Below are 26,697 nucleotides of genomic sequence, written 5' to 3' on the forward strand. Positions count from 1 at the left end.
CTAACCTATGTCCTCTGCATTGGCAGGTGGATTCTTAACCACTGTGCCACCAGGGAAGCCCCTCCCCTTACTTTTAAATTTATTTGTTATTCGTGTGATTTCATAAATTATATTTTTTTCTCTTTTTGGTGCTTAAATTGTCTCAGGTTTATTTCAGGGTCCTCTCAAACCTTTTCTGAGGATGCATCTTCATTGGCCTGTATTTGTGCTTTTGTTCCAGTTCTCCTGTATGTGTGTGTGTCTGTGTGTGTGTGTGTGTGTACACACACACACAGACACACACACAGACACACACACACACACACACACACACACACACACACACACACACACGGCTGCTTTTAAATGCCTTAATTTCTCTAAGGTCTCACCCCAGTGCTTCCTCTTAGAGCTTTAGTTGTTCTCTTGTATTCCTCTGCCTGTAATCTCTTGTCCCCAGGCACCTGAAGATCTGCTGTCTCCTGTAGTTCCTTCTCTCCCTCTGCAGGTAATTAACATTTCTTATAGTGGCCTCCAACCTGATAACCAGATTATACCACTGTTCCAAACTGCACTCCAAGTTAGGCAAGACAGAAACCAGTTCCTCAGGCAGCCTCCTAACAAGCCAGAACATTGCAAACAACTTTCACTCTTCCTTCTGCCCTGATGGAGGAGCAGGAGTTGTGTGGCTTCCTTCTGACCTGTTGTAATGTCCTAGGGAAGGGGTGTAGGGCAAAGGATAGATGAAATTTCCTACCATTTTGAGTGCAGCTTTCCTTTGGTTAGGCATTTGCTTGGTTGTTGCTGATTTTTAATTGGTTTCTGGAGTTTTCCCAAAGCTGCTTTGGTCTGTATGTTATTGTTTATTTGCTGTTTCTGTCGGGGAATAAGGGCCTGGATCTTCTTAGTGTGCCATCTTGCTAATGTTGCTCCAAGTTTGTATAATTTTAAGGCATTATTTTCTCAAATATCTTTTTACTTCCCTTTTCCTCATCTCTGTAACTCTAATTTCACCTGTATTAGACTAATTGATGTTGGTGTACAGATTACTGAAGCTCTGTTCATTTGCTTTCCAGACTTTTTTTTTCCTCACTCTGCTTCAGTTTGGATAGTTTCTGTGGCTGCGTATTCAAATTCACTGTTTTTTTCTGAAGCGTCTAATCTGTTGTTAATCCCATCAAATGGAATTTTCATTTTTGCACTTATTTTTTTAATCTCTTGAAGTTCCATTTGTTTCTTTTTGATATGGTCCTTTTTCCTCTTCAGTATCCTCACGTTTTCCTTAAAATAGTTAAGCTTATAAATAATAGCTATTTAAAGTCATTATCTGCTAATCCATTAGTATAATATTATAGCATTCTAGATCTATATCTGTTGATGGATTATTTTTTGCCATGTAATGTCTGAAACATTTATATTAACATATTTCCATACAAATAACCCAAAGCAAGTTTAGTATTAGTTTTTTTTTGAATTTTATTTTATATATTTTTTTATACAGCAGGTTCTTATTAGTCATCAGTTTTTTGGTTTTTTTTTTGCGGTACGCGGGCCTCACACTGTTGTGGCCTCTCCCGTTGTGGAGCACAGGCTTCGGACGCGCAGGCTCAGTGGCCATGGCTCACAGGCCCAGCCGTTCCCCGGCACGTGGGATCTTCCCAGACCGGGGCACGAACCCGTGTCCCCTGCATTGGCAGGCGGACTCTTAACCACTGCGCCACCAGGGAAGCCCTAGTCATCAGTTTTATACACATCAGTGTACACATGTCAATCCCAATCGCCCAGTTTAGCACACCACCATCCCCACCTCCCCCGCGGCTTTCCCCCCTTGGTGTCCATACGTTTGTTCTCTACATCTGTGTCTCAACTTCTGCCCTGCAAACTGGTTCATCTGTACCATTTTTCTAGGTTCCACATACATGCATTAATGTACGATATTTGTTTTTCTCTTTCTGACTTACTTTACTCTGTATGACAGTCTGTAGATCCATCCACATCTCAACAAATGGCTCAGTTTTGTTCCTTTTTATGGCTGAGAAATATTCCATTGTATATATGTACTGCATCTTCTTTATCCACTCGTCTGTCGCTGGGCATTTAGGTTGCTTCTATGACCTGGCTATTGTAAATAGTGCTGCAGTGAACATTGGGGTGCATGTGTCTTTTTGAATTATGGTTTTCTCTGGGTATATTCCCAATAGTGGGATTGCTGTATCATATGGTAATTCTATTTTTAGTTTTTTAAGGAACCTCCATACTGTTCTCCATTAGTGGCTATATCAATTTACATTCCCACCAACAGTGCAAGAGGGTTCCCTTTTCTCCACACCCTCTCCAGCATTTGTTGTTTGTAGATTTTCTGATGATGGCCATTCTAACTGGTGTGAGGTGATACCTCATTGTAGTTTGGATTTGCATTTCTATAATAATTAGTGATGTTGAGCAGCTTTTCATGTGTTTCTTGGCCATGTGTATGTCTTCTTTGGAGAAATGTCTATTTAGGTCTTCTGCCCATTTTTGGATTGGGTTGTTTGTTTCTTTAATATTGAGCTGCATGAGCTGTTTATATATTTTGGAGATTAATCCTTTGTCCGTTGATTCATTTGCAAATATTTTGTACCATTCTGAGGGTTGTCTTTTTGTCTTGTTTATGGTTTCCTTTGCTGTGCAAAAGCTTTGAAGTTTCATTAGGTCCCATTTGTTTATTTTTGTTTTTATTTCCATTACTCTAGGAGGTGGATCAAAAAGGATCTTGCTGTGATTTATGTCAAAGAGTGTTCTTCCTATGTTTTCCTCTAAGAGTTTTATAGTGTCTGGGCTTACATTTAGGTCTCTAATCAATTTTGAGTTTATTTTTGTGTATGGTGTTAGGGAGTGTTCTAATTTCATTTTTACATATGTAGCTGTACAGTTTTCCAGCACCACTTATTGAAGAGACTGTCTTTTCTCCATTGTATATTCTCGCCTCCTTTGTCATAGATTAGGTGACCATATGTGCGTGGGTTTATCTCTGTGCGTGGGTTTATCTCTGGGCGTTCTATCTTGTTCCATTGATCTTTGTTTCTGTTTTTGTGCCAGTACCATATTGTCTTGATTACTGTAGCTTTGTAGTATAGTCTGAAGTCAGGGAGTCTGATTCCTCCAGCTCCATTTTTTTCCCTCAAGACTGCTTTAGCTATTCGGGATCTTTTGTGTCTCCATACAAATTTTAAGATTTTTTGTTCTAGTTCCATAAAAATTGCCATTGGTAATTTGATAGGGATTGCGTTGAATCTGTAGATTGCTTTGGGTAGTATAGTCATTTTCACAATACTGATTCTTCCAATCCAAGAACATAGTATATCTCTCCATCTGTTGGTATCATCTTTAATTTCTTTCATCATTGTCTTATAGTTTTCTGTGTACAGGTCTTTTGTCTCCCTAGGTAGGTTTATTCCTAGGTATTTTATTCTTTTTGTTGCAATGGTAAATGGGAGTGTTGATTTCTCTTTCAGACTTTTCATCATTAGTGTATAGGAATGCAAGAGATTTCTGTGCATTAATTTTGTATCCTGCAACTTTTTCAGATTCATTGATTAGCTCTAGTAGTTTTCTGGTGGCATTTATGGGATTCTCTATGTATAGTATCATGTCATCTGCAAACAGTGACAGTTTTACTTCTTCTTTTCCAATTTGTATTCCTTTTATTTCTTTTTCTTCTCTGATTGCTGTGGCTAGGACTTCCAAAACTATGTTGAATAATAGTGGTGAGAGTGGACATCCTTGTCTTGTTCCTGATCTGAGAGGAAATGCTTTCAGTTTTTCACCATTGAGAATGATGTTTGCTGTGGGTTTGTCTTCTATGGCCTTTATTATGTTGAGGTAGTTTCCCTCTATGCCCATTTTCTGGGGAGTCTTTATCATAAATGGGTATTGAATTTTGTCAGAAGCTTTTTCTGCATCTAATGAGATGATCATATGATTTTTATTCTTCAATTTGTTAATATGGTGTATCACATTGATTGATTTGCATATATTGAAGAATCCTTGCATCCCTGGGATAAATCCCACTTGATCATGGTGTATGATCCTTTTAATGTGTTGTTGGATTCTGTTTGCTAGTATGTTGTTGAGGACTTTTGCGTCTATATTCATCAGTGATATTGGTCTGTAATTTTCTTTTTTTGTAGTATCTTTGTCTGGTTTTGGTATCAGGGTGATGGTGGTCTCATACAATGAGTTTGGGAGTGTTCCTGCCTCTGCAATTTTTTGGAAGAGTTTGAGAAGGATGGGTGTTAGCTCTTCTCTAAATGTTTGATAAAATTCACCTGTGAAGCCATCTGGTCCTGGCCTTATGTTTGTTGGAAGATTTTTAATAACAGTTTCAATTTCATTACTTGTGATTGGTCTGTTCATATTTTCTGTTTCTTCCTGGTTCAGTCTTGGAAGTTTATACCTTTCTAAGAATTTGTCCATTTCTTGCAGGTTGTCCATTTTATTGGCATAGAGTTGCTTGTAGTAGTCTCTTAGGATGCTTTGTATTTCTGCGGTTTCTGTTGTAACTTCTCCTTTTTCCTTTCTAATTTTATTGATTTGAGTCCTCTCCCTCTTTTTCTTGATGAGTCTGGCTAATGTTTTATCAATTTTGTTTATCTTCTCAAAGAACCAGATTTTAGTTTTATTGACCTTTCCTATTGTTTTGTTTCTATTTCATTTATTTCTGATTTGATCTTTATGATTTCTTTCCTTCTGCTAACTTTGGGTTTTGTTTGTTCTTCTTTCTCTAGTTCCTTTAGGTGTAAGGTTAGATGGTTTATTTGAGATTTGTCTTGTTTCTTGAGGTAGGCTTGTATAGCTATAAACTTCCCTCTTAGAACTGCTTTTGCTGCATCCCGAAGGTTTTGGATCGTCGTGTTTTCATTATCATTTGTCTCTAGGTTTTTCTGATTTCCTCTTTGATTTCTTCAGTGATCTCTTGGTTATTTAGTAACTTATTGTTTAGCTTCCATGTGTTTGTGTTTTTTACGTTTTTTTCCCTGTAATTCATTTCTAATCTCATAGCGCTGTGGTCAGAAAAGATGATTGATATGATTTCAATTTTCTTAAATTTACTGAGGCTTGATTTGTGACCCAAGATGTGATCTATCCTGAGAATGTTCTGTGTGCACTTGAGAAGAAAGTGTAATCTGTTGTTTTGGGATGGTATGTCCTATAAATATCAATTAAATCTATCTGGTCTATTGTGTCATTTAAAGCTTCTGTTCCTTATTTGTTTTCATTTTGGATGATCTGTCCATTGGTGTAAGTGAGGTATTAAAGTCCCCCACTATTATTGTGTTACTGTCGATTTTCTCTTTTAGAGCTGTCAGCAGTTGCCTTATGTATTGAGGTGCTCCTATGTTGGGTGCATATATATTTATAATTGTTATATCTTCTTCTTGGATTGATCCCTTGATCATTATGTAGTGTCCTTCCTTGTCTCTTGTAACATTCTTTATTTTAAAGTCTATTTTATCTGATATGAGTATTGCTGCTCCAGCTTTCTTTTGATTTCCATTTGCATGGAATATCTTTTTCCATCCCCTCACTTTCAGTTGGTATGTGTCCCTAGGTCTGAAGTGGGTCTCTTGTAGACAGCATATATATGGGTCTTGTTTTTATATCCATTCAGCAAGCCTGTATCTTTTGGTTGGAGCATTTAATCCATTCACGTTTAAGGTAATTATCGATATGTATGTTCCTATGACCATTTTCTTAATTGTTTTGGGTTTGTTTTTGTAGGTCCTTTTCTTCTCTTGTGTTTCCCACTTAGAGAAGTTCCTTTAGCATTTGTTGTAGAGCTGTTTTGGTGGTGCTGAATTCTCTTAGCTTTTGCTTGTCTGTGAAGCTTTTGATTTCTCCATTGAATCTGAATGAGATCCTTGCTGGGTAGAGTAATCTTGGTTGTAGGTTCTTCCCTTTCATCACTTTAAGTATATCATGCCACTCCCTTCTGGCTTGTAGAGTTTCTGCTGAGAAATCAGCTGTTAACCTTATGGGAGTTCCCTTGTATGTTATTTGTCATTTTTCCCTTGCTGCTTTCAATAATTTTTGTCTTTAATTTTTTCCAATTTGATTACTATGTGTCTCGTTGTGCTTCTTCTTGGGTTTATCCTGTATGGGACTCGCTGTGCTTCCTGGACTTGGGTGGCTATTTCATCTTCCAAGTCCAGGAAGTTTTCGACTATAATCTCTTCAAATATTTTCTCTGGTCCTTTCTCTTTCTCTTCTCCTTCTGGGACCCTTATAATGCGAATGTTGTTGCGTTTAATGTTGTCCCAGAGGTCTCTTAGGCTGTCTTCATTTCTTTTCATTCTTTTTTCTTTAGTCTGTTCCACAGCAGTGAATTCCACCATTCTGTCTTCCAGGTCACTTATCCATTCTTCTGCCTCAGTTATTCTGCTATTGATTCCTTCTAGTGTAGTTTTCATTTCAGTTATTGTATTGTTCATCTCTGTTTGTTTGTTCTTTAATTCTTCTAGGTCTTTGTTAAACATTTCTTGCATCTTCTCGATCTTTGCCTCCATTCTTTTTCAGAGGTCCTGGATCATCTTCACTATCATTATTCTGAATTCTTTTTCTGGAAGGTTGCCTATCTCCACTTCATTTAGTTGTTTTTCTGGGGTTTTATCTTGTTCCTTCATCTGGTACATAGCCCTCTGCCTTTTTGTCTTGTCTATCTTTTTGTGAATGTGGTTTTTGTTCCACAGGCTGCAGGATTGTAGTTCTTCTTGCTTCTGCTGTCTGCCCTCTATTGATGGATTTTTTACCTGCTTATGGGGTCACATTTTTCTGCTTCTTGTGTATCTGTTAAATTTTTATTGAGTGGTGAACATTGTGAATTTACTCCGTTGAGAGCAAATCTTGTTTTTTCTCTTTAGAGAGTCTGAACCTTGGTTCTGGAAAATAGCTACTTGTGGATCAGCATAATCGTTCCAAAGCTTGTATTTAAACCTTTCAAGGGCAGATTTGGAGTATTCCTTTCTCTACGGCTAGTTTAGCTTCACTCCTAAGGTGTGTCCCTACTGGAATCTCTATTCAGTGCTCTGTGTATTCAAGCATGGTGTCTCTACTCTGGCTGGTGGGAACTTGAATGTTAGCATGCTGTTTGAGCTTTGGGTATTGCAGGTCCCCCAGTAGTTGTTTTTCATCTGGTCTTGTGGATTTCACCCTGTGCATGTGCAGATTGTCCTTCAGCCAAAGTTTCAAAGAGAGTTTTATGCTGATTTCTGGAGTCCTTTTTTTTTGGCTTCCTCCTCTTCAGTGCTTGGTCCTACAAATTTTATTTGCCTTTGCATCACCAAATTCCAGAATTGAATTGAATTGTCCCCTCAGTTCATTGGGATCATTGGGCTCTGTTTGGGTTCCCCACTCTGTGCCCTATGTGGAAATTGTTTCCATTCAGAAAGCCAAGATGGGGCTCACTCAGTCTGTCTAGCACCATCTGTTATCCAGTGTCTGAAAACATTTGTTTTATGTGTTTTATCTAGTTTTCTAGTGTTTTTTTTTTCTTTGCGGTACGTGGGCCTCTCACTGTTGTGGCCTCTCCCGTTGCGGAGCACAGGCTCCAGACGCACAGGCTCAGCGGCCATGGCTCATGGGCCAAGCCGCTCCGCGGCATGTGGGATCTTCCTGGACTAGGGCACGAACCCGTGTCCCCTCCATTGGCAGGCAGACTCTCAACCACTGTGCCACCAGGGAAGCCCTAGTTTTCTAGTTATTGATGGCAGGAGGCAAGTCCTGTAGGAGTTAATTCTTCATGGGCAAAAGGAGACATACATTTTAAAATTAGGATATAATTCATATAACATAGGTGCACAGTTCGGTGGTTTTTAGTATATTCACTACATTATGCAACCATTGCCACCATCTGATTCTAGAATATTTCCATCACCCCGTAAAAGATAGCTCATACTCATTAAGCTGTCAGTTCCTATTGCCCCCTTTTCCCAGCCCCTAACAACCACTAATTTACTTTCTGTCTCTGTTAGTTTGCCTATTCTGAATATTCCATAAAATGGAATCATACAATATGTGGCCTTTTGTCTCTGGGCATCTTTCACTTACAATGTTTTTAAGGTTTATCCATGTTTTATCATGTAACGCTACTTCATTTTCTTTTTATGGCCAAGTAATATTCCATTGTATGGCTCTACCACATTTTGTTTATGCATTCATCACTTGATGAATGTTTGGGTTGTTTCTACTTTGGGCTTTTATGAATAATGCTGCTATCCATACATGTTTTCTTATAATAATTTGTAATATTGTAAACAAGGCTGAGTTTACCATTATTTTTATTAATTGACCTTGATCTGATAAAAAATAGCTGTTGTGTTGTGCTAGACAGTGTTCTAAGTGCCTCCTATGCTTATTTTGTTTAATCTTCTGTCCATCCCTATGAGGTAGATACTGATTTTCCATTTTACTGATTAAGAAAGTGAAGTTTAGAGAGGATAATTTTCCCAAGGTACGACAGGGTACCACAGCTAGTGGTTGCCACCATGCTAAGTCAGATAGATGATACAAAGTTGTGTAGGACCTAGTAATGGCTGTAATTTATACAATCCAATAGAACAAATAGCTGAAATTAGTCCTAGGAGTCACTGTGGGAAATTATTTGAACAGAAAGAAAAAAACCAGACTGTTTAGGGACTTTCCTGGTTAAGACTAGGCACTGCCAGTGCAGGGGGCACAGTTTCAGTGCCTGATTGAGGAACTAGGATCCCACATGCTGCATGGCATGGCCCAAAAAAACCCCCAAAAAACAACCCTACCAAAAAATAACTGTTTAAATTGAAGATCTTTTGATGGTTGCTTGTCTGTTAACCACTTGTACCAATCTTTCAGCAGGTATTTTCCTTGGGACTAGCCTTGAGTAGAATTAGGTAGTAATTTGTACAGTATTTGAGCATTCAAAAAACAGCAGCAGAGCCTTCCCAGTTGTGCTTGGGTGTTTCAACTCCAAATCATATTCTGTTCCCTAATAGTTAAAAGATATCATGTGGATATGATATTATTTAAGAGGGACTTTTGTTCATTAGGGATATCCATCTTCACTCCTGTATTAGGACTGAAGGAGGTGAGATTCTTTATCTTTTAAAAATTCATTAATAATATTAATTTTTTTTTCTTTCTTTGAGAAGGTAAATTTATCGTCTTTTGCAGCTTATCTCAAATAAAAGAAGTGCTTTTGGGATCTCTGAGGTGAAAAGGAATTTATTAGATTACATTTATACCCTACTCTATATTAGTTTTCTGTTGCTGTGTAATAAATTACCACAATCTTAGCAGCTTAAAACAACACGCATTTATCATCTCACAGTATTGTAGTAGCTCTGTAGATTAGAAGACCTGGTGGCCTCGAGAGGGTTCTCTGCTTTGGGTCTCACAAGGCCAAAATCAAGGTATTGGCCAGACCGGTCTCTTATCTGGAGGCCCTGGAGGAGAATCCACTTCCAAGTTCATTCACATTGTTGGCAGAATTCAGTTCCTTGTGGCTGTAGGTCTGAAGTCCCTGTTTCCTTGACATGGGGCCCTTCTCACTTCTGTCAAATCCTGCTTGTGCTTTGAGTCTCTGACTTTGCCACCAGCCAGAGAAAACTCTGCTTTTTAAAGAGCTCATGTGTATAGGTCAGGCTTACTGGGATAATCTGCCTGATTAAGGTCAGCTGTGCCGTATAACTGAGTATAATCACAGCTGTGATATCACATTCACAGGTTCCACCCACAGTCAAAGGAGAGGGGATTATATGAGGTTAAGGGTCTTTGAGGGTCATTCTTAGAATTCTGCCTACTGTAGCATTAATGTTCATTTTAAAACATTGTTGTGAGAGTCACATTTTTGATACAGCTGATTTTTCTACTCCCGGCTCTCATCCTATCCTTCCCTCACCCTTCCTTGAACTCTTTTCTTCCCTTAAAATAGTGGGCCCCTTTTCTCTCTTTATTTGGTAGCATGCTTGTCCTTGACCTCATCCTTGACTCTCTAAGGGAACCCTGGATTTACCTTTTAGAATAACATTTCCTGAAATCACTTTTCTTTGTGCTGATCAATTATATGAGAAATGTTTGACTACAGACATCATCATCATCATCCTTGTGCTTCAGCTCCCTAAGCCTGAGTATTTAATGTAGGATTTAGCTGCTCACAGACACCAGCAAGGTGTTTTTCATCTATGTGATCTGCAGATGAACTGCACCTTAGTTTTTCACTCTTTCCTCTCTTGCATTAAGATTCAAAGATGTCTCACTGTCTGTAAGTTCAAGAAGTATGTTAAAACCCTGTATATCTCTCAGTCTATCTATAGCTAGTAATGCTAATATAATTCCAATTTATCTCACAGCAGGGTCCAGTAGAAAAGCACATCAGTAATGAAAAATAGTAATTCAAAACTGTGTTTGGTGGAGCATTCTGAAGGCTTTGTAGATCTGTCTGAAGCAACAGGGATTTCTCAGGCTGCCTGGAGAACCTGAACAGGTTATAGAACAAAAACTACATCATTCTGCTCATACTGTGGTGTGAAGGCTGACACTGGGCAGAAATGGCTAATGGATTTGGGGTCCATCCCCTCTCCCCAAGTTAGGATTAGTTTTTTCCATTTAGTATTATTCACTGAAGAAGAAAATTTATATATAAAAGCTTTAGTGGATAATTTAGGATGTTTCATGTGTAATTTTTAGGATTTTTAGGATCCTAATAATTTAGGATTTTTCATGTGTAATTTTTCATGTGTAATTTCATGTGTAATTGTCTTGTGAACTAATTTAGAATGAAGACGGATACAGGCATACCTTGGAGATATTGCGCATTTGGTTCCAGACCACTGCAATCAAGTGAGACATATGAATTTTTTGGTTTCCCAGTGCATATGAAATTTATGTTTACACTTTAGTCTATTAAGTGTGCAATAGTATTATGTCTAAAAAATGTATATACCTTAATTAAAAATAATGCTGTTGGAAAAATGGCAGCAATAGACTTGCTCCACTCAGAGTTGCCAGAAAACTTCAATTTGTAAAAAACATAATATCTGCGAAGCACAGTAAAGTGAAGCACAATTAAACAAGGTGTGCCTGTAGTTGTCTTTGGTTGTAATAAAAGTTGTGAACTCCTGAGTTCTAATGTTAGGTGAGAAAGTAAGAAAAGAGATGTTACAAGATTCATATAGTGTACCATTTGGATGGAGATGATTGTTGTGAATAAGTGTTTATCTTTTATTCATTCATTCACTATTTTTTAAATGTCTACCATTGTCCAGGCTATATATTTTGTGCTAACAATGGACTCTACCCTATGGATCCCATACTCTACTGGGGGGAAACAGTGTTCTTATAGAAATAGAGTACTGTGAGTTAAGTGCTATTAGAGGGAGTGCAGTGGGTTCACAGAGGAGAGATTCTCCAGTGGTTGGAAAAGGCTTATTAAGGGAGGTGACACTTGAATTGAGTCTTGAAAGAAGAACAAGAGTTCTGGCAAAGGGGGATGAGCATTCTGGGCAGAGGAACTGGCACTTGCAAGGTATGGAGGTGTTCTAGTCTGCTGTGTTCGGGGAAGAGTTAGGAGTTTGTTAAGACTGCAACCTGGAAAGTGAGTAGGGTAGGGAAGAGGTAGGAGTCAAGAGTGGAAAGGTGAATGGTATCCAGGTTGTGAAAGGTCATGTGTGGATTAAGGATTTTGAATGTATTTTATAGTCAGGAACCGGCAAAGATTTTAAGTAGGGACTAATGTGATTAACTTAGCATTGTAGTTGCCTCTGAAGGCAGTGTGGAGGATGGATCGAGAGTTAAGGAGTGGGGTACGAGAGGCAGCTACCAGTTAGAGACTATTGATACCGTCTATTAAAAAAAAGACTAAGGGCTTCCCTGGTGGTGCAGTGGTTAAGAATCTGCCTGCCAGTGCAGGGGACATGGGTTCGATCTCTGGTCCAGGAAGATCCCACATGCCACGGAGCAACTAAGCCCATGTGCCAGAACTACTGAGCCTGTGCTTCTAGAGCCCGCGAGCCACAACTACTGAGACCACATGCTGTAGCTACTGAAGCCTGCGCTCCTAGAGCCCATGCTCCGCAGCAAGAGAAGCCACCTCAGTGAGAAGCCTGTGCACTGCAACAAAGAGTAACCCCCGCTCGCCACAACTAGAGAAAGCCCGCGCACAGCAACAAAGACCCAGTGCAGCCAAAAATAAATTAAAAAAAAAAAGACAAAGGCCTGTGGCATATTCAGGAGAGGATATGTTCCAGAGATATTTTAGAGATCTCTCTAAAGTGGGGATAATAATGGTGCCTACCTTTAGTGTTGATGTGAAGAGTAAATGAGTTAATAAATTTAAGGTGTTTAGAGCAGAGCATGGTGCATAGTTGGTATTGTGTTTGCTCTTGTAATAATAGCACGGATTACTGTATAGGAGATGAGGGTAAGTGTAGCATCAAGAAGGAGTGGAGGATCTGACTTGAATAGGAGGTGTACCATTAACTCATCACTAATGTTTAAGTGATCATTGTCTGTCTTTGGGAATAAATGTAGGTTGGTAGATGGATTGCCAGCTAGTGCTTACAAGTAACTTATAGAGGAATAGTTAAGTTTTTAGAAAAGTATGTTTAACTATTCATTGTGCTTATCAACATAAGAGAGTTGTATCCTTTAGTTAAGGGGAGATGCTTTTTGCTCCTTTTCAGGTGGGTAAGGATATTTAGACCATGCGTGAGAACATTCATTTTTTCTGGTCACTGTAAAAGCTGATCCTTGAATATTTGTCCTTTGTTTTTAAGAACCTCTCCACTTTCCCGTAAGTATGTCTGGATAGAATTTATAAGATAGAAGAGTCAAAACCCTGTTTTCTGAAGCTTATTCAGCATAACAATTATTTGATTAATAACATACAGAGACTCTCAAATCAAAGTCAGCATTTGTGAACAGTCTTAAAGGATAGAAATGACTCAGCAGAGCCTAATTAGCTCTTGAGGGTGCTTTAAAAGGAAGAGTAAAGATGGCATTTGTTTAGAGTGTAGCCTAGTCATATAAAAAGCAAGAAGGGGGAAAGCCTGTATTTATTCCATACTACTATGTGCCAGAGGCCTCAGAACAACCCTGAGAAGGAAATGTGTGTCTTAGAGATGATGAAACTGAGTTTCAGAGCAGTGAGTAACTCACCTCAAGTAATACTATGGATAGGTAGCAGAAATAGAATTTGAAACCAGGCCTATCTGGTTGCAAAGCCAAATGCTCTTTTCACCAGTCTTATATGAATAACTTTTCTATGTGAATGAGGTAGGTATATATCACCCACCCAGGAGTGATTGTCTGGGATTTGGCCATAAAAAGAAAGAAAATATAATGAGCATAGGGGAAGACTTCCGTACTTATTTCCTCTCTTTCTTTGCATAGAATATCAGGAAGTGAATTGGTAGACCCCTCACAAATACCTGTTTCGTACTTATTTATAGGTTTCGTGAGAGCATGTAAAAAATCTATAGGACCTTTGAGTTAGAGGTAAACTGGGCCATCTCCCTCATCTTACAGAGAAGGAAACCAGGGTCTAAAGAAGTGAGATGGTTTGCCTGATCATAGCTGGTTTATAGCAGAGTTGGAATTAGAACCCTAAGCTCTGTATTCCAGGTTAGAAGCCTTTGGTAGCTAAATCCCAAACCTTTGTTGCGCCTGGAATTCCTGGAAGATGATATCTGTGAATATAATTTGAGGATTATTTTTGTTGTTTCTGGCTCAAGGCCAAGTGCTGTACATTATATATGTTCTGGGTGCTACACATTTGGATCAGATTCATAGGCATTCTTTTCTTAACTCTCATGTAATGGAGCACGACCTTTGGGATCTGAGTCTGAAGAGAGGCTTCACTTCTGCCAGCTGATAGCTCTGGCAGATGTACCTATGTTATATCCCAACTGTGTGGACAGAATGGTTTGAGTTCTTACTGGGGCTTTAAGGAAAAAAAAAGTGGGCTAATCCATACTTCTCTCTACTGGCCTTTTCCCCAAGCATGACATTTTTAGATTTCACTATTCCTTGTTAATTGTTCATTCTGATAGCACTGCCAGCAGTTCTGCCCCCGTGGACCCCGAGAGCTGGATTAAAAGTGAAATCAGTGAAGGCACTGTGATCATGTGGTGACTGCTGATAAATCATGGAGCTGCAGTTTGAATGAGAGGGTTAAGGTCTTGCACCTAGGACTGCTGAGTTAGAACTCGACTTTGAACTCTGAACTGGGGCTTAGGCCTGCACATAAGCTTTCTGTGGAGGTAGCTTTTGCATGCTTTTTTTCCTTAGATGAGGTCTTATTTAACAAATAAAGAAACTGAGACTCATAGATACGACTTAGCTATAAAGAACCCAACCCCCCAATCTAGATAGAACCACCCTAGGGATTCTTGTTACTTCACCCTTTGCTTCTGCTTGCTGGGTGGAAGGTCACCACCGTTAGGATTTTCAGGCGCCAGCCTGGGTGGCCAACCTAACAAAGTAAAATAGTTCTGGCTCCGAGTAATGGTGAACTTGGAGCAGGGCCCAGTGTAATTAAACCCCTGGAGAAAAGAATTTGTTGTTGGCCTGTATTCATTACAGTGAAGAAGCTTGCGGGTAGAAATATGATATATTCCAAGCAAAGAAAAATAGTGGCTCTAGAGATCTATGCCATTGCCTTGAAGATTGTTTGGTTCCACATTAAATTTAGATAGTTCAGTAAGAGAAAAGCTTTTCTTGGTAGATGGCATTCCTAGGCAGGGTAAAATTTAGGGTGTTTCTCCATTTATTAAAAGACTGTCCAGTAGGGTTTCATATGCATTATATAATCTACAGTACAGTTAAAGCCTGTCTGAACTCTTATGACTCACAATTCCCCCAAAGACTTCAGTTTATGTTGCCTTTAGGTATCCCATGTGTTCCTTTCCTTGCTCTTTTGTGTTCTCTCTGTTTTGTTTCCAAGTATTTACTATTTTTGTGGCCAGGGAACTCAAGTTGACTGAAGTGGTAGGCTCCCAAAGAAAAAGGTAAGGGAAGAAAAGTTCTAGAGCTTCTTTTTTCTAGATAGTAAGATAATAAATTTATGTTGGTTTAAACCACTAAGTTTGTGGTAATTTGTTATAGTAACAGTAGGATACTAATAATTTTAAACTCACAGAAAAGTTATAAGACTAAGGATAGTACTCTACTCAGATTCACTTGTTAATATTTTACTTTGTTTTATCATTCTCTCTTTCTCTTTTTTCATCCTTTCTGAACTACTTTAAAGTGCACTGCATATGTCATGACCCTTTACCCCTCACACCTCAATATATATTTCCTGAGAATTGGAATTTTTTTAATGTAATAACCATGTACCTCTTCCCATGTTTGAGTCATTTTTATTTTTGTGAAGTGTCTCTTTATGTCTTTTGTCTATTGCTCAGTAGCATTTTTAGTCATTTTCCTTTGATTTTTAAAAGTTCTTTTTATATTAGAGATATTAACCCTTTATCTGTGATATATGTTGCAAGTATTTTCTTCTAGTGTATTGTCTTTTAACTTTGCTTATATTTTTTGCCTTGTAAAAGTTTTCTCTTTTTAAGTAATCAAATTTATTGGTCTTATTGCATCTGGATTTCTAGTCTTAGTTTGACAGCCTTTTTCTACATCCAGGTTAAAGAGGAATTTACCCATTTTGTTTTCTTGTATAGTTTGTTTTTTTACGTTTCAGTCTTTAATTTGGAGTTTATTCTTGTGTGTGGTGTAATGAATGAATATAATTTTATTCTTTTTCCAAGTGGCTGTCCAGTTGCCCCAGTATCATTTATTAACAAAAATCATATTTGCCTCAGTGGTTTGAGATAACAGCTTTGCCATCCACAAAGATTTCTGTGTGTACATGGTGTTTTTAACATTATATGTTGAAAGACCTTTGGGAAGTCATCAAATACAAAAGGTCAAATAAGAGTTGATCAGAGGTCGAGTAAACTATTCCATGAGGATAGCTCTCAGCAGGTTGAGTTATAGGTGAAAACTTGTTTCAGGATTGCTAAGATGCTCTTAAAAAGAAAAGGCATACAGATTTTTTTTTTTTTTTTTTTTGCGGTACGTGGGCCTCTCATTGTTGTGGCCTCTCCTGTTGCGGAGCACAGGCTCCGGACGTGCAGGCTCAGCGGCCATGACTCACGGGCCCAGCCACTCTGCGGCATGTGGGATCTTCCTGGACCGGGGCTCGAACCCGCATCCCCTGCATCGGCAGGCGGACTCTCAACCACCGCGCCACCAGGGAAGCCCGGCATACACATTTTTATATTTAACAGCTTTATTGAGGTACAGTTTACATACCAAAAAACCCACCCATTTCAAGTGTACAGTTCAATCATTTTTAGTAAATTTACGGAGTTGTGCAATCATAACCATAATCTAATTGTATTTCTAGAACATTCCTGTCACTCCAGAAATGTCCCTTATGCCTATTTGCAGTCCCAGCCCTAACCCCAGGCAACCATCTGGCTTTCAGTCTCTACAGATCTGCCTCTTCTGAATATTTCACATAAATGGAATCGTATAATATGTAGTTTTTGCATCTGGCTTCTTTTACTTAGTTATTGTTTTTGTAGTTTATTCATATTATTACATGTGTATGTTGCCTAGTAGTATTTCGTTGTATGACTGTACTAAATTTTGTTTATCCCTTCACCAGTTGATAGATATTTGGATTACTTCCACTTTTCGGTTCTTATAAATAATACTGCTGTGACTTTCACTTACAAGTTTTTATGTGGACCTACATCTTCATTTCTCTTGAGTAGAGTCCTAGGAATGAAACGTCTGGGTTGTACTGAAAATTCACGTTTAACTTTTTGAGGAACTGCCAAACTGTTTTCCAGAGGGGCTGCACCATTTTCCATTCCTCCCAGCAATGTACTCAGCAGTTCAGTTTCTCCATATCCTCACCAGTGCTTGTTATTGTCTGTCTTTTTGATTACAGTCATTCTAGTGAGCATGAAGTGATGTCTCATTTTGGTGTTGATTTGCATTTCCTAAAAGACTAATGATGTTCAACACCTTTTCATATGTTTATTAGCCATTAGTATATCTTCTTTGGTGAAATGTCTATTCAGATACTCTGCTCATTTTTGAATTGGATTGTGTATCATTTTATTATTGAATTTAAAAAATTTTTTAAATGTTTATATTTATCAGATATATGATTTGCAAATATTTTTCTCCCAAATAATTTTTTCTCTGTGGCTTGTCTTCTCACTTTCCTAATGTATCTTTTGAAGCACAAGTTTTTAACTTTGATCAAGTTCAGTTAATCCTTTTTTTCTTCTTTATGGGTTATGCTTATGCTTTTGATGCTCGTATCTCAGAAAAGACAAGGATTAAAACTACTTTTCATGGAATTATGATATTTGCCTTATTTTCAGGACTAGTCTGGTGATCAGACTATTGTGTGAGTTTTGTTGAAATGTATAATGCCTTGCCTCTGGGTGATGGCCTCATTGTTCCAGAGTCCTTTGGGCAACTATTACTAGAGAGGCAGAGTAATATTGATCAAAAGTGTAGGCTTTGGGGCCTGACTACCTGGGTTTGAATTTTAACTTCATCCCCTCCTAACAGTGTTACTTTGGGAAAGTGGCTTTATTTCTCTGTGCCTCAGTTTCCTCATCTGTAAAATGGGGATAATGCTATTGGGTTGGCCAAAAAGTTCGTTTGGTTTTTTCCGTAAGATCTTACGGAAAAACTTTTTGGCCAGCCCAATACTTTGCTCGTAGGGTGTTTGTGTATATAAAGTTCATAAGAAATGCCTGGGGCAGAGTAAGCCTCAAGAAATATTAGCTCTTATTATTAGGGGAGCAATTCTCAACTGTAGTTTGGGGTGGGGTTGTGCATATTGGAATCATTTGTGGGTCTCTGCATGCCTTTCTAAAGTGACAGATTCCGCCATGGGTTACAGCAGCTGGGATGATAAGTATTGCACTTAGCCTTCCTTGACACATTTAAAGTTGATTGTTCCTTAAAATCACTTTCATTAAATGAGGCAGTTTGGGTTGATGTGTAGAATTATAAAACTCTTCATCAGATGTAAAAATAGCTCAAGCTCCATTAACACTTAGAAAATGAATAATCTATTAATTCCTCTTGCCAAGGCAAAAATCAGGCAGTCTTAGGCAAACCAAGAGCAGGATATAAGCTATCTGCATTTGATAAATACATTTTTCTGCTTTTGGGGTGGTTTATTAGTCCAGGGATCAGATTATGGGGTAAGAACTTGTAATTCAGAGATAGAAGAATTCCTGCTTTGCTCGTGTTGGAGGATAAGATTCACAACTTTTTTTTTCTTGTCTTCATTTGCAAAATGAGTTTAATGAAATTTGAGACCTATTTATCTTCAAAAGGGATTCATGATCTGATATGGGACTACTATCAGAATATATAAAGAATCCTTATAACTCAACAATAAAAAGACAGAAAATGGGCAAAGGATTTAAATAGACATTTCTCCAAAGGGGATGTACAAATGTCCAACAGGGACATGAAAAGATGTTCAGCATCATTGGTCAATAGTGAGAAGCAAATCAAAACCACAATGTGATACCACTTTACACCTACTAGGATGACTATAGTAAAATTTAAAAAAGGAAAATATTAAGTGTTGGTGAAAGTGTAGAGAAATAGGAACCCTCGTACATTGCTGCTTGGAATGTAAAATGGTTCAGTTCCTGTGGAAAAGTTTGGTGGTTCCTCAGTAAGTTAAACATAGAGTCATCATAGGACCCAGCAATTCCACGCCTTAGTATATATCCAAAAGAGTTGAAAACATATGTCAACATGGATGTTGACACAGATGTTTGTTAAAGCTGCATTATTAATAATAGCCAAAAGATGGAATCAATCCAAATGACCGTTAAGGGATAAATGGGTAAACAAACTGTGTTATATGCATACAGTGGAATATTATTGAACCATGAAAAAGGATGAAGTACAGATATATGCTGCAACTTGAATGAAGTTTGAAAACATGCTAAGTGAAAGAAGCTAGACACAAAGGTCATATATGGTATGATTCCTTTTATTTGCCATATCCATTATAGGCAAATCCAAAGAGACAGAAAGCAAACTAGAGGTTACCAGGGGATGAGCAATGGGAAATAGGGAGTGATTATTTAATAAGTATGAAGTGTTTTTATGGGGTGCTGAAAAAGTTTTCAAACTAAAGAGAGATGGTGGTTTTACAAAATTGTGAATACACTAAATACCATTAAATTTTGTACACTCTAAAATGGTTAATTGTGGGGCTTCTCTGGTGGCGCAGTGATTGAGAGTCCGCCTGCCGATGCAGGGGACGCGGGTTCGTGCCCTGGTCCGGGAAGATCCCACATGCCGCGGAGCGACTGGGCCCGTGAGCCATGGCCGCTGAGCCTGCGCGTCCGGAGCCTGTGTGCTCTGCAACGGGAGAGGCCACAACAGTGAGAGGCCCGCGTATCGCAAAAAAAAAAAAAAAAAAAAATTAAAATGGTTAATTGTGTGCTAAGTGAATTTCTTGTCAGTTTAAAAGTGGGGGAGACAGAAGTTTTAAAGTGCAGGGAATGATTATGCTAGAAAAGGATGACCATATTTGATGTGGCTACTCCAGTGTCTGGATATCTCTCCAAATTCATTTTTCACTCACCTTTGCTTGGGACAGTTTATTCTTTTTTTAATAAGTTTCTTTCTTTCTCTCTCTCTTTCTATCTTTCTTTCTTTCTCTTTCTCTTTTTCTCTCTCTATCTCTCTCTTTCTGCATTGCTGCACGTGGGCTTTGCCTAGTTGTGGCGAGAGGGGGCTACTCTTCGTTGAGGTGCTCTGGCTTCTCATTGTGGTGGCTTCTCATTGCGGAGCACAGGTTCTAGGCGTGCGGGCTCTAGAGGGCAGGCTAAGTAGTTGTGGTGCACGGGCTTAGTTGCTCCGTGGCATGTGGGATCTTCCTGGACCAGGGCTTGAACCCGTGTCCCCTGCATTGGCAGGTGGATTCTCAACCACTGCGCCACCAGGGAAGCCTGGGGCAGTTTGTTCTTACACAAAATATTTTACCTGAAAATACTGCAGTGTCTGCTAAGATAGAAACTTTTTTATAAAGAGTATATTATCTTTGGGGAAGCCCATAAGAGGCCCAGTTGCTCTGGAACTAATAAAGCTGATGAGGAACAAAAGCTATTCTTAGAACCTGTAATTAGGTAGCATTCTGTTTTTCCTGGGCATAACATTTTATCAGGCTACCAGTTCATTTTTTTAAAAAATATTTCTTGAAGTGAAATTCACCTAACATAAAATTAACCATTTTAAAATGAATGATTCAGTGGCCTTTTGTGCATTAGCAGTGTTGTGTAAGTACCAACTCTCTGTCATTCCACATGTTTTCATCACCCCAAAGGGGAATCCCATACCCATGAAGCACATCCTTGCCAGCACTTGTTTTCCACTTTTTTGATTATAGGCAGCCTGATCGGTGTGAAATGGTACCTCATTGTGGCTTTGATTTGCATTTCTCTTAGTGACTGAAGAAGTTGAACATCGTCATATGCCTGTTGGCCATTTGTATTTCTTCTTTGGAGAAATACCTACTCAAGTCCTTTTCCTTTTTCTCTTTTAAAAATAATTAATTAATTAATTTTTGGCTGCGTTGGGTCTTCGTTGATGGGTCTATGTTGCTGCATGCAAGCTTTCTCTAGTTGTGGCGAGCGGGGTCTTCTCTTCGTTGTGGTGCGTGGGCTTCTCATTGTGGTAGCTTCTCTTGTTTCGGAGCTCAGGCTCTAGGTGTGCAGGCTTCAGTAGTTGCGGCATGTGGGCTCAGTAGTTGTGGCTCGCGGGCTCTAGAGCACAGGCTCAATAGTTGTGGCGCATGGGCTTAGTTGCTCTGTGGCATGTGGGATCTTCCCGGACCAGGGCTCGAACCCGTGTCCCCTGCATTGGCAGGTGGATTCTTAACCACTGCGCCACCAGAGAAGTCCCTTTTTCTTTCTTTAAATCGAGCTATCTTTTAGTTGTTGAGCTTTGTACATGCTCTTTATATATTATGGATACAATATGACCCTTGTCAGATGTATGGTTTGCAAATATTTCTCCCATTCTGTAGGTTGTCTTTTTCACTTTATTTTTTGTTTTAACTTTTTACTTTCTATTGGAGTATAGTTGATTAACAGTGTTGTGATGGTATCTTTTTCACTTTCTTGGTAGTCCTTTGATACACAAAAGTTTTAAAGTTTGAAGTCTAATCTGATTTTTCTTTTGTTACCATACTATTGGTGTCATATCTAAGAATCCATTGCCAAATCCAAGGTCATCGAGATTTTCCTCTCTTTTTCTTCTAAGAATTTTATGGTTTTATGGTTTTAACTCTTATATCATTGATCCATTTTGACATAGGTTTTGTATATAGTATATGGTATGGGTTCACATCATTCTCTTGCATGTAGATATTCAGTTGTCCCAAAATCATTTGTTGAAGAGACTCTTCTTTCTCCATTAAATTGTCCTGGCAGCCTGGTTGAAAATCAGTTGGTCATGGATGTGTGGGTTTATTTCTCTGCACTCAATTCTGTTCCTGTAAGGAACGGCACCAAGAAACGGGGGAGAGCTTAACCAAGCTTTATTTGGGAACGCTCCTGGGCGCGGTTCACTGGTCCGAGAGAAAGGGGCCAGAGAAGTCGCGCCTGGGCGAGGGTTTGGGCAGAATTTATAGGGGAAGAAGGGAAAGGGGTGTGGTGAATCCAGGAGGGCGCAGGGTATTCCTTATTTGGTGGTCTTTTCGGGTATTGTGGGGGACCGTTAGTCCCGCCCCTTGAAAGGCGGGAAGGCTGGGCTGGGTGGAAAGTCCCCAGGTCATTTCCTGGAACTGGGTTGTCGGGAAAGTCTCCAGGTCAGTTTCAACCTGTGAGTCTGATTGCATTCCCCTGCCTCGGGCCATTTGGCCTTACAGTTCCTGCCATGTACTTTTGTATGGGCTGAGTTTCTTGTTTTTTTCTCCCTTTGATAATAGGATCACGGGGTTGATAGCACCATTTTCCAGAATCCTAAGAAGCTTCACCTAACTATTGGGATGTTGGTGCTTTTGAGTGAGCAAGAGATCCAGCAGACATGTGAGATGCTACAGCAGTGTAAAGAGGAATTCATTGAGTGAGTAATCCACAGGAGTGGGGAAGGGTGGTCACCCTGTACTGGCTTCTTTCTGGTATCACAGACTTGTTTTTGGACTAGGGAGCTGGGTGACATGGGAACAAAATTTGTTGACTCACCCATTTGTAACACTTAACATTGGATTATCGTCTAAAAGTTTTAAAATGGATTTAAAGCATATATTTACAGATTTGTGTGGAAAGGCTCTACCTTAAATTTTACCAGTTCAGTTGGCAAATTTTGTTCTTTAACAAGGACATTCTTTTCTCAAAGAGGAAATTCTCTTCATTATCTATAGAAGAGTGTAGGCTACTGTATTAGTTTTCTGTGCTGCTGTAACACATTACTACAACCTTGGTGGCTTAAAACAAGACAAATTTATAATCTTATAGTTCTGTGGGGCAGAAATCTGATAGGGGTTTCACTGGGCTAAAATCAAGTTACTGGCAGGGTTGTGTTCCTTTTTGGAGGCTCTAGGGAAGAATCTATTTCCTTGTCTTTAAAGTCCTGATTTAGAGGCCACCCACAGTACTTGGCTAGTAGCCTCCTTCCTCCATCTTCAAAACTAACAATGTTGCATCTGTTTGACCCTCAATCTGTTACATCTCTCTCTCTGGCCACAGCAGGGACAGGTTCTCTGCTTTTAAGGATGTGTGTGATTTAATTGAGCCCACCCAGATAATCCAGAGTAATCTCCCCACCTTAAACTCTTTAGCCTTAATCACATCTGCAAAACCTTCTTTGCCATGTAAGGTAGTATATTTACAAATTCCAAAGAGTAGAACATGGGCATCTTTGGAGGGCCGTTATTGTGCTTACCATAGTAACTCAAACATTATAACATGATTCCATAGGAGAGTCTTCACTGTATTTCAGAAATGCAGTCTTTAATTTTCTTTTCTTTAATAAAGGTAGTTTTGTTTGAGTCAGTAAGGATACCAAAAACTGTCCAAGCAGTCGGTTTTGGCTCAGGGAAAACATTGCTATTCTGACGGCAGAGTTGTTATTCTTTTTACTGTAAGATTTTAATTTGCATATACATCTGACCTAACAGCTTTGTTTCAAAGGATCATATCTTCTGAGCCCCCCTTCCTTTGTTCCTTTTACTTAAGATTGAAGCAAACCAAGAGAAACTTGAAAATTAACTGACTTGAATAGTTTTATTTTTATTCAATTGTAAAATATACTATTCTGACATGGCCTTGTAGAAGTGGGTTACCTGGTTCATTGGGTAAAACAAGGTAAAAGGATTTAAATTTTTTCTCAAGTTATGTTGTATATGAAACTGTAATACAAAGACTTATTTGTGGACCAGTTTTCTTTTTTCCATTAATTGTTTTGAAGACAAAATATTTTTCTTGAGCAAAATCATAAGCTGATCATGTTTGCAGCTGCCTGTTCTTTCTGAATTTCAAACAGCAAAGAATACTTCTTTGTCTTGTTCTTTGCATAGTGATGGGCAACTATTTTCTCTCTATCTGACCTAAAATTCAAAATAATTTGGTGTTTGTAATTAGATATTTACAGTTTTCCTTGCATAAAATAAAATTTTATGCTTTACCTTACAAAGCAGAGCAATTTTACCTTGTTTAAAAATCACTTCTGATACTTTAACTTCCCAGATTACTTTTTGCTAAACAAAACTGAAAGCAGCTGCATTTTTTGGCTGCCATTAGGATAATCCTGCTAACAAAAAAATTAAAGGCGGATAAAATATTTGTTCAGAGAGGTATTTGGTTTTTTACCTTATGAAAATCAGGTCACAGGATTTTAAGCACTGAAGCCTTATCCTGAGCTATGTGAGGATTTAGTTGAGTTCCTCCCTTTTATGTCTCTTGGTGTCTTTTGTGACTAAATGCCAAATCTGAACCCTTTAAGCGTGTCAGAGTTGGTGTGCATAGGGAATGAAGAGCAGCCTTAATAGTTCCTAAGAATTTTTGACATGACAGGATGAAAACAGTAATTGTAGTTTTTCAAATTCAGCAAAGCTTTTGAAATAGGACACGTTACCCTGCCAAAAATCTGCAATGCAGGCAAAAATTTTTTAAAGTTGCTCTTTTCAAAAAGCTGGAAAGGTTTAAAACCAGCAAGTAAAGCAGGCCTCCCCAGCCTTCTTCTCTCACCTTCCCTCTGTTATACACACTTGTTTTAAAAGTATATAGTGCAAAATTAATCTACCTGATTGGCTAGAGGGGTGAGAATTCAGAATTGGTTGGTTGTGTTGTCCAGAAGTGCCCTGTTTTCCTAAAAGGAAGAAAAGTCTCCTAAAAAAAAAAAAAAAAAAGGATACTTACAATAAAGCCCTGGTGTAAAATGTATCACCTAACTTCTTTTTCCTTCTTATTCCTTTTTTTCTTTTTTACATCTTTATTGGAGTATAATTGCTTTACAATGGTGTGTTAGTTTCTGCTTTATAACAAAGTGAATCAGTTATACATATACATATGTTCCCATATCTCTTCCCTCTCCCTCCCACCCTCCCTATCCCACCCCTTCTTCCTTATTCTTGATCTTCGATCTCAGTCTTTGTACTTGGTATGCTTAGAAAAAAAATGTCAATAAATAATTGCATTTCTAACCTGAACCTTTTATGATGTAAAGATCGCAAATTAAAATATAAAGGTGGAAAACATTGGAAATGAATAGTCTACTATATAACATGCTGTAGCTTAATTTAATGGCTTTTTAAATTGAGGTATTAAATGTGGCTATATTGGCGTTTAATTAAAATTGTGGTGATACATAGATATTTTAAAGAAATGGGTAGTTGAATGTTCGTTTTAAATTTGGGGGTGGTATTTGAGTTTAAAGTATGTCACCTGACCAGAAATAGAACTTTCATTTCAGTTCTTAGGCTAAAGGCTCACGTAGCTGTGTAGATTTCAAATGAATTATTCACGATGTTCAGTAGTGCTGAAGCACTAAATGTGTCCCTTGTGACTTTTCTTTGTGATATGTCGAACACAAACAGTGCCATGTCTCTGAGTATATAGTCTGACAAATGTGCGGCTCTTCTTTAGCTCCCGTAACACTCTACTCATACCTAAGTGTTCCCAGTAGGCCTGAAGTAAAACCAAATAAGAAGTTAAAAAGGGACAAGAATGAGGAGAGGAGAAGAGGAAAAATACCCACGGACAAATGTCCCTAATTATTGCCTCATATGTCTCTCCATTGAAGAGTGTGCTCAGTGGTATCCAAGGTGGAATAGTTTGGTCACCAAGACAAAGAGCATTTATCAAGCAAACCATTGGATTCTCTCCCGCTCTTTAATTCTCCCTCTTGATAAATCCTAGGGATAGGTTGAAAGAGTTTGTTTCTACTTGTAAGGCAGACTTTGAATCTGTTCATGGTTTTGTTTTTGGTGCCGCATCTAATTCCAGTGGTTTGAGGTAGTTTAGAATGAGGACATATATACAAAAGAAATGTTAAAGTCAGACAGATTAGAAACCATAAAGATGGAATGGGAAGAAAATTCTGTCTAAAAACCGAGGTGAGATAATAATTGTACTAGAACTTTAACATTTAGTGGTGTTTTCAAGCATCAGTATACTTGAACTATGGGAATTCTTGGCAGTCCAGTGGTTAGGACTTGGCGCTTTCACTGCCAGGGCCCTAGGTTTGATCCCTGGTGGGGGAACTAAGATCCCGCAAGCCGTGCAGTGTGGCCTAAACGCGCGCGCGCGCGCACACACACACACACACACACACACACACACACACACACACACACACACACACACACACATACATACATACATATACTTGAACTAAATTCCAGAAAGGAAAACACCAATTATTATAATTCTTATCTGATAAAAAGGAACATAATTTTTCAGGAGAGAATCCTTTTCTGGTTCTCAACCCAAGAAAAAGTTGTATAAATCTTAACATAAAGAACCCAGGTGATGATGAGCTGTGTCTTCAACAGGAGTCTGGCAGAAGATATAAAAACATTGTTCACGTTGCTCTTTCTTGTATTGACCCCTGGAAATTGAGAGTGTAACATTAAATATAACCCAGTAAAAACATTTTAGTGGGAAACTAAACCAGTATGGTGCTTTCTGGTGATCTAACTATGCAAGGTTAGAGCTGAAAAAACATAGAAGAGTGTACATTTAGTATTAAATTTTTTTTTCCCAAAAGTTTTGTTGACTGCCCTTTGATAGGATTTAATGGCAGTCTTTCATATTGAATTCTTTGACTATAACTAGAAATGGAGATACACTGTATTGGCTGGCTATCTATCTATCTATTTATTTATTTATTTCTGCATTGGGTCTTCGTTGCTGCGCGCAGGCTTTCTTTAGTTGCGGCACACGGGGGCTGTTTTTGGTTGCGGTCCACGGGCTTCTCATTGCGGTGGCTTCTCTTGTTGCAGAGCACAGACTCTAGGCGCATGGGCTTCAGTAGTTGTGGCACATGGGCTCAGTAGTTGTGGCACATGGGCTTAGTTGCTCCGCGGCATGTGAGATCTTCCTGGAACGGCTCGAGCCCATGTCACCTGTATTGGCAGGCAGATTCTTAACCACTGCTCCACCAGGGAAGTTTGTATTGTTGATTGAAGCTAAAGACTTCAATCAG

At 38.7% G+C, this 26,697-nt stretch overlaps 1 protein-coding gene across 14 annotated transcripts in view; it reads left to right on the plus strand.

Moving 5' to 3' along the window:
* ASCC1 (activating signal cointegrator 1 complex subunit 1) overlaps positions 1 to 26,697 on the plus strand; it is a 141,547-nt gene that overhangs the window by 61,311 nt on the left and 53,539 nt on the right. For all 14 annotated transcript variants that reach the window (XM_067710619.1, XM_067710620.1, XM_067710615.1 and 11 more), the window contains one exon: positions 21,980 to 22,116. In XM_067710619.1, coding sequence (XP_067566720.1) covers positions 21,980 to 22,116 — 137 coding nt within the window. The remainder of the gene's footprint in view (positions 1 to 21,979; positions 22,117 to 26,697) is intronic.

Source organism: Pseudorca crassidens, chromosome 16 (assembly GCF_039906515.1).
Source record: "Pseudorca crassidens isolate mPseCra1 chromosome 16, mPseCra1.hap1, whole genome shotgun sequence".
Classification (NCBI taxonomy): Eukaryota; Metazoa; Chordata; class Mammalia; order Artiodactyla; family Delphinidae; genus Pseudorca; species Pseudorca crassidens.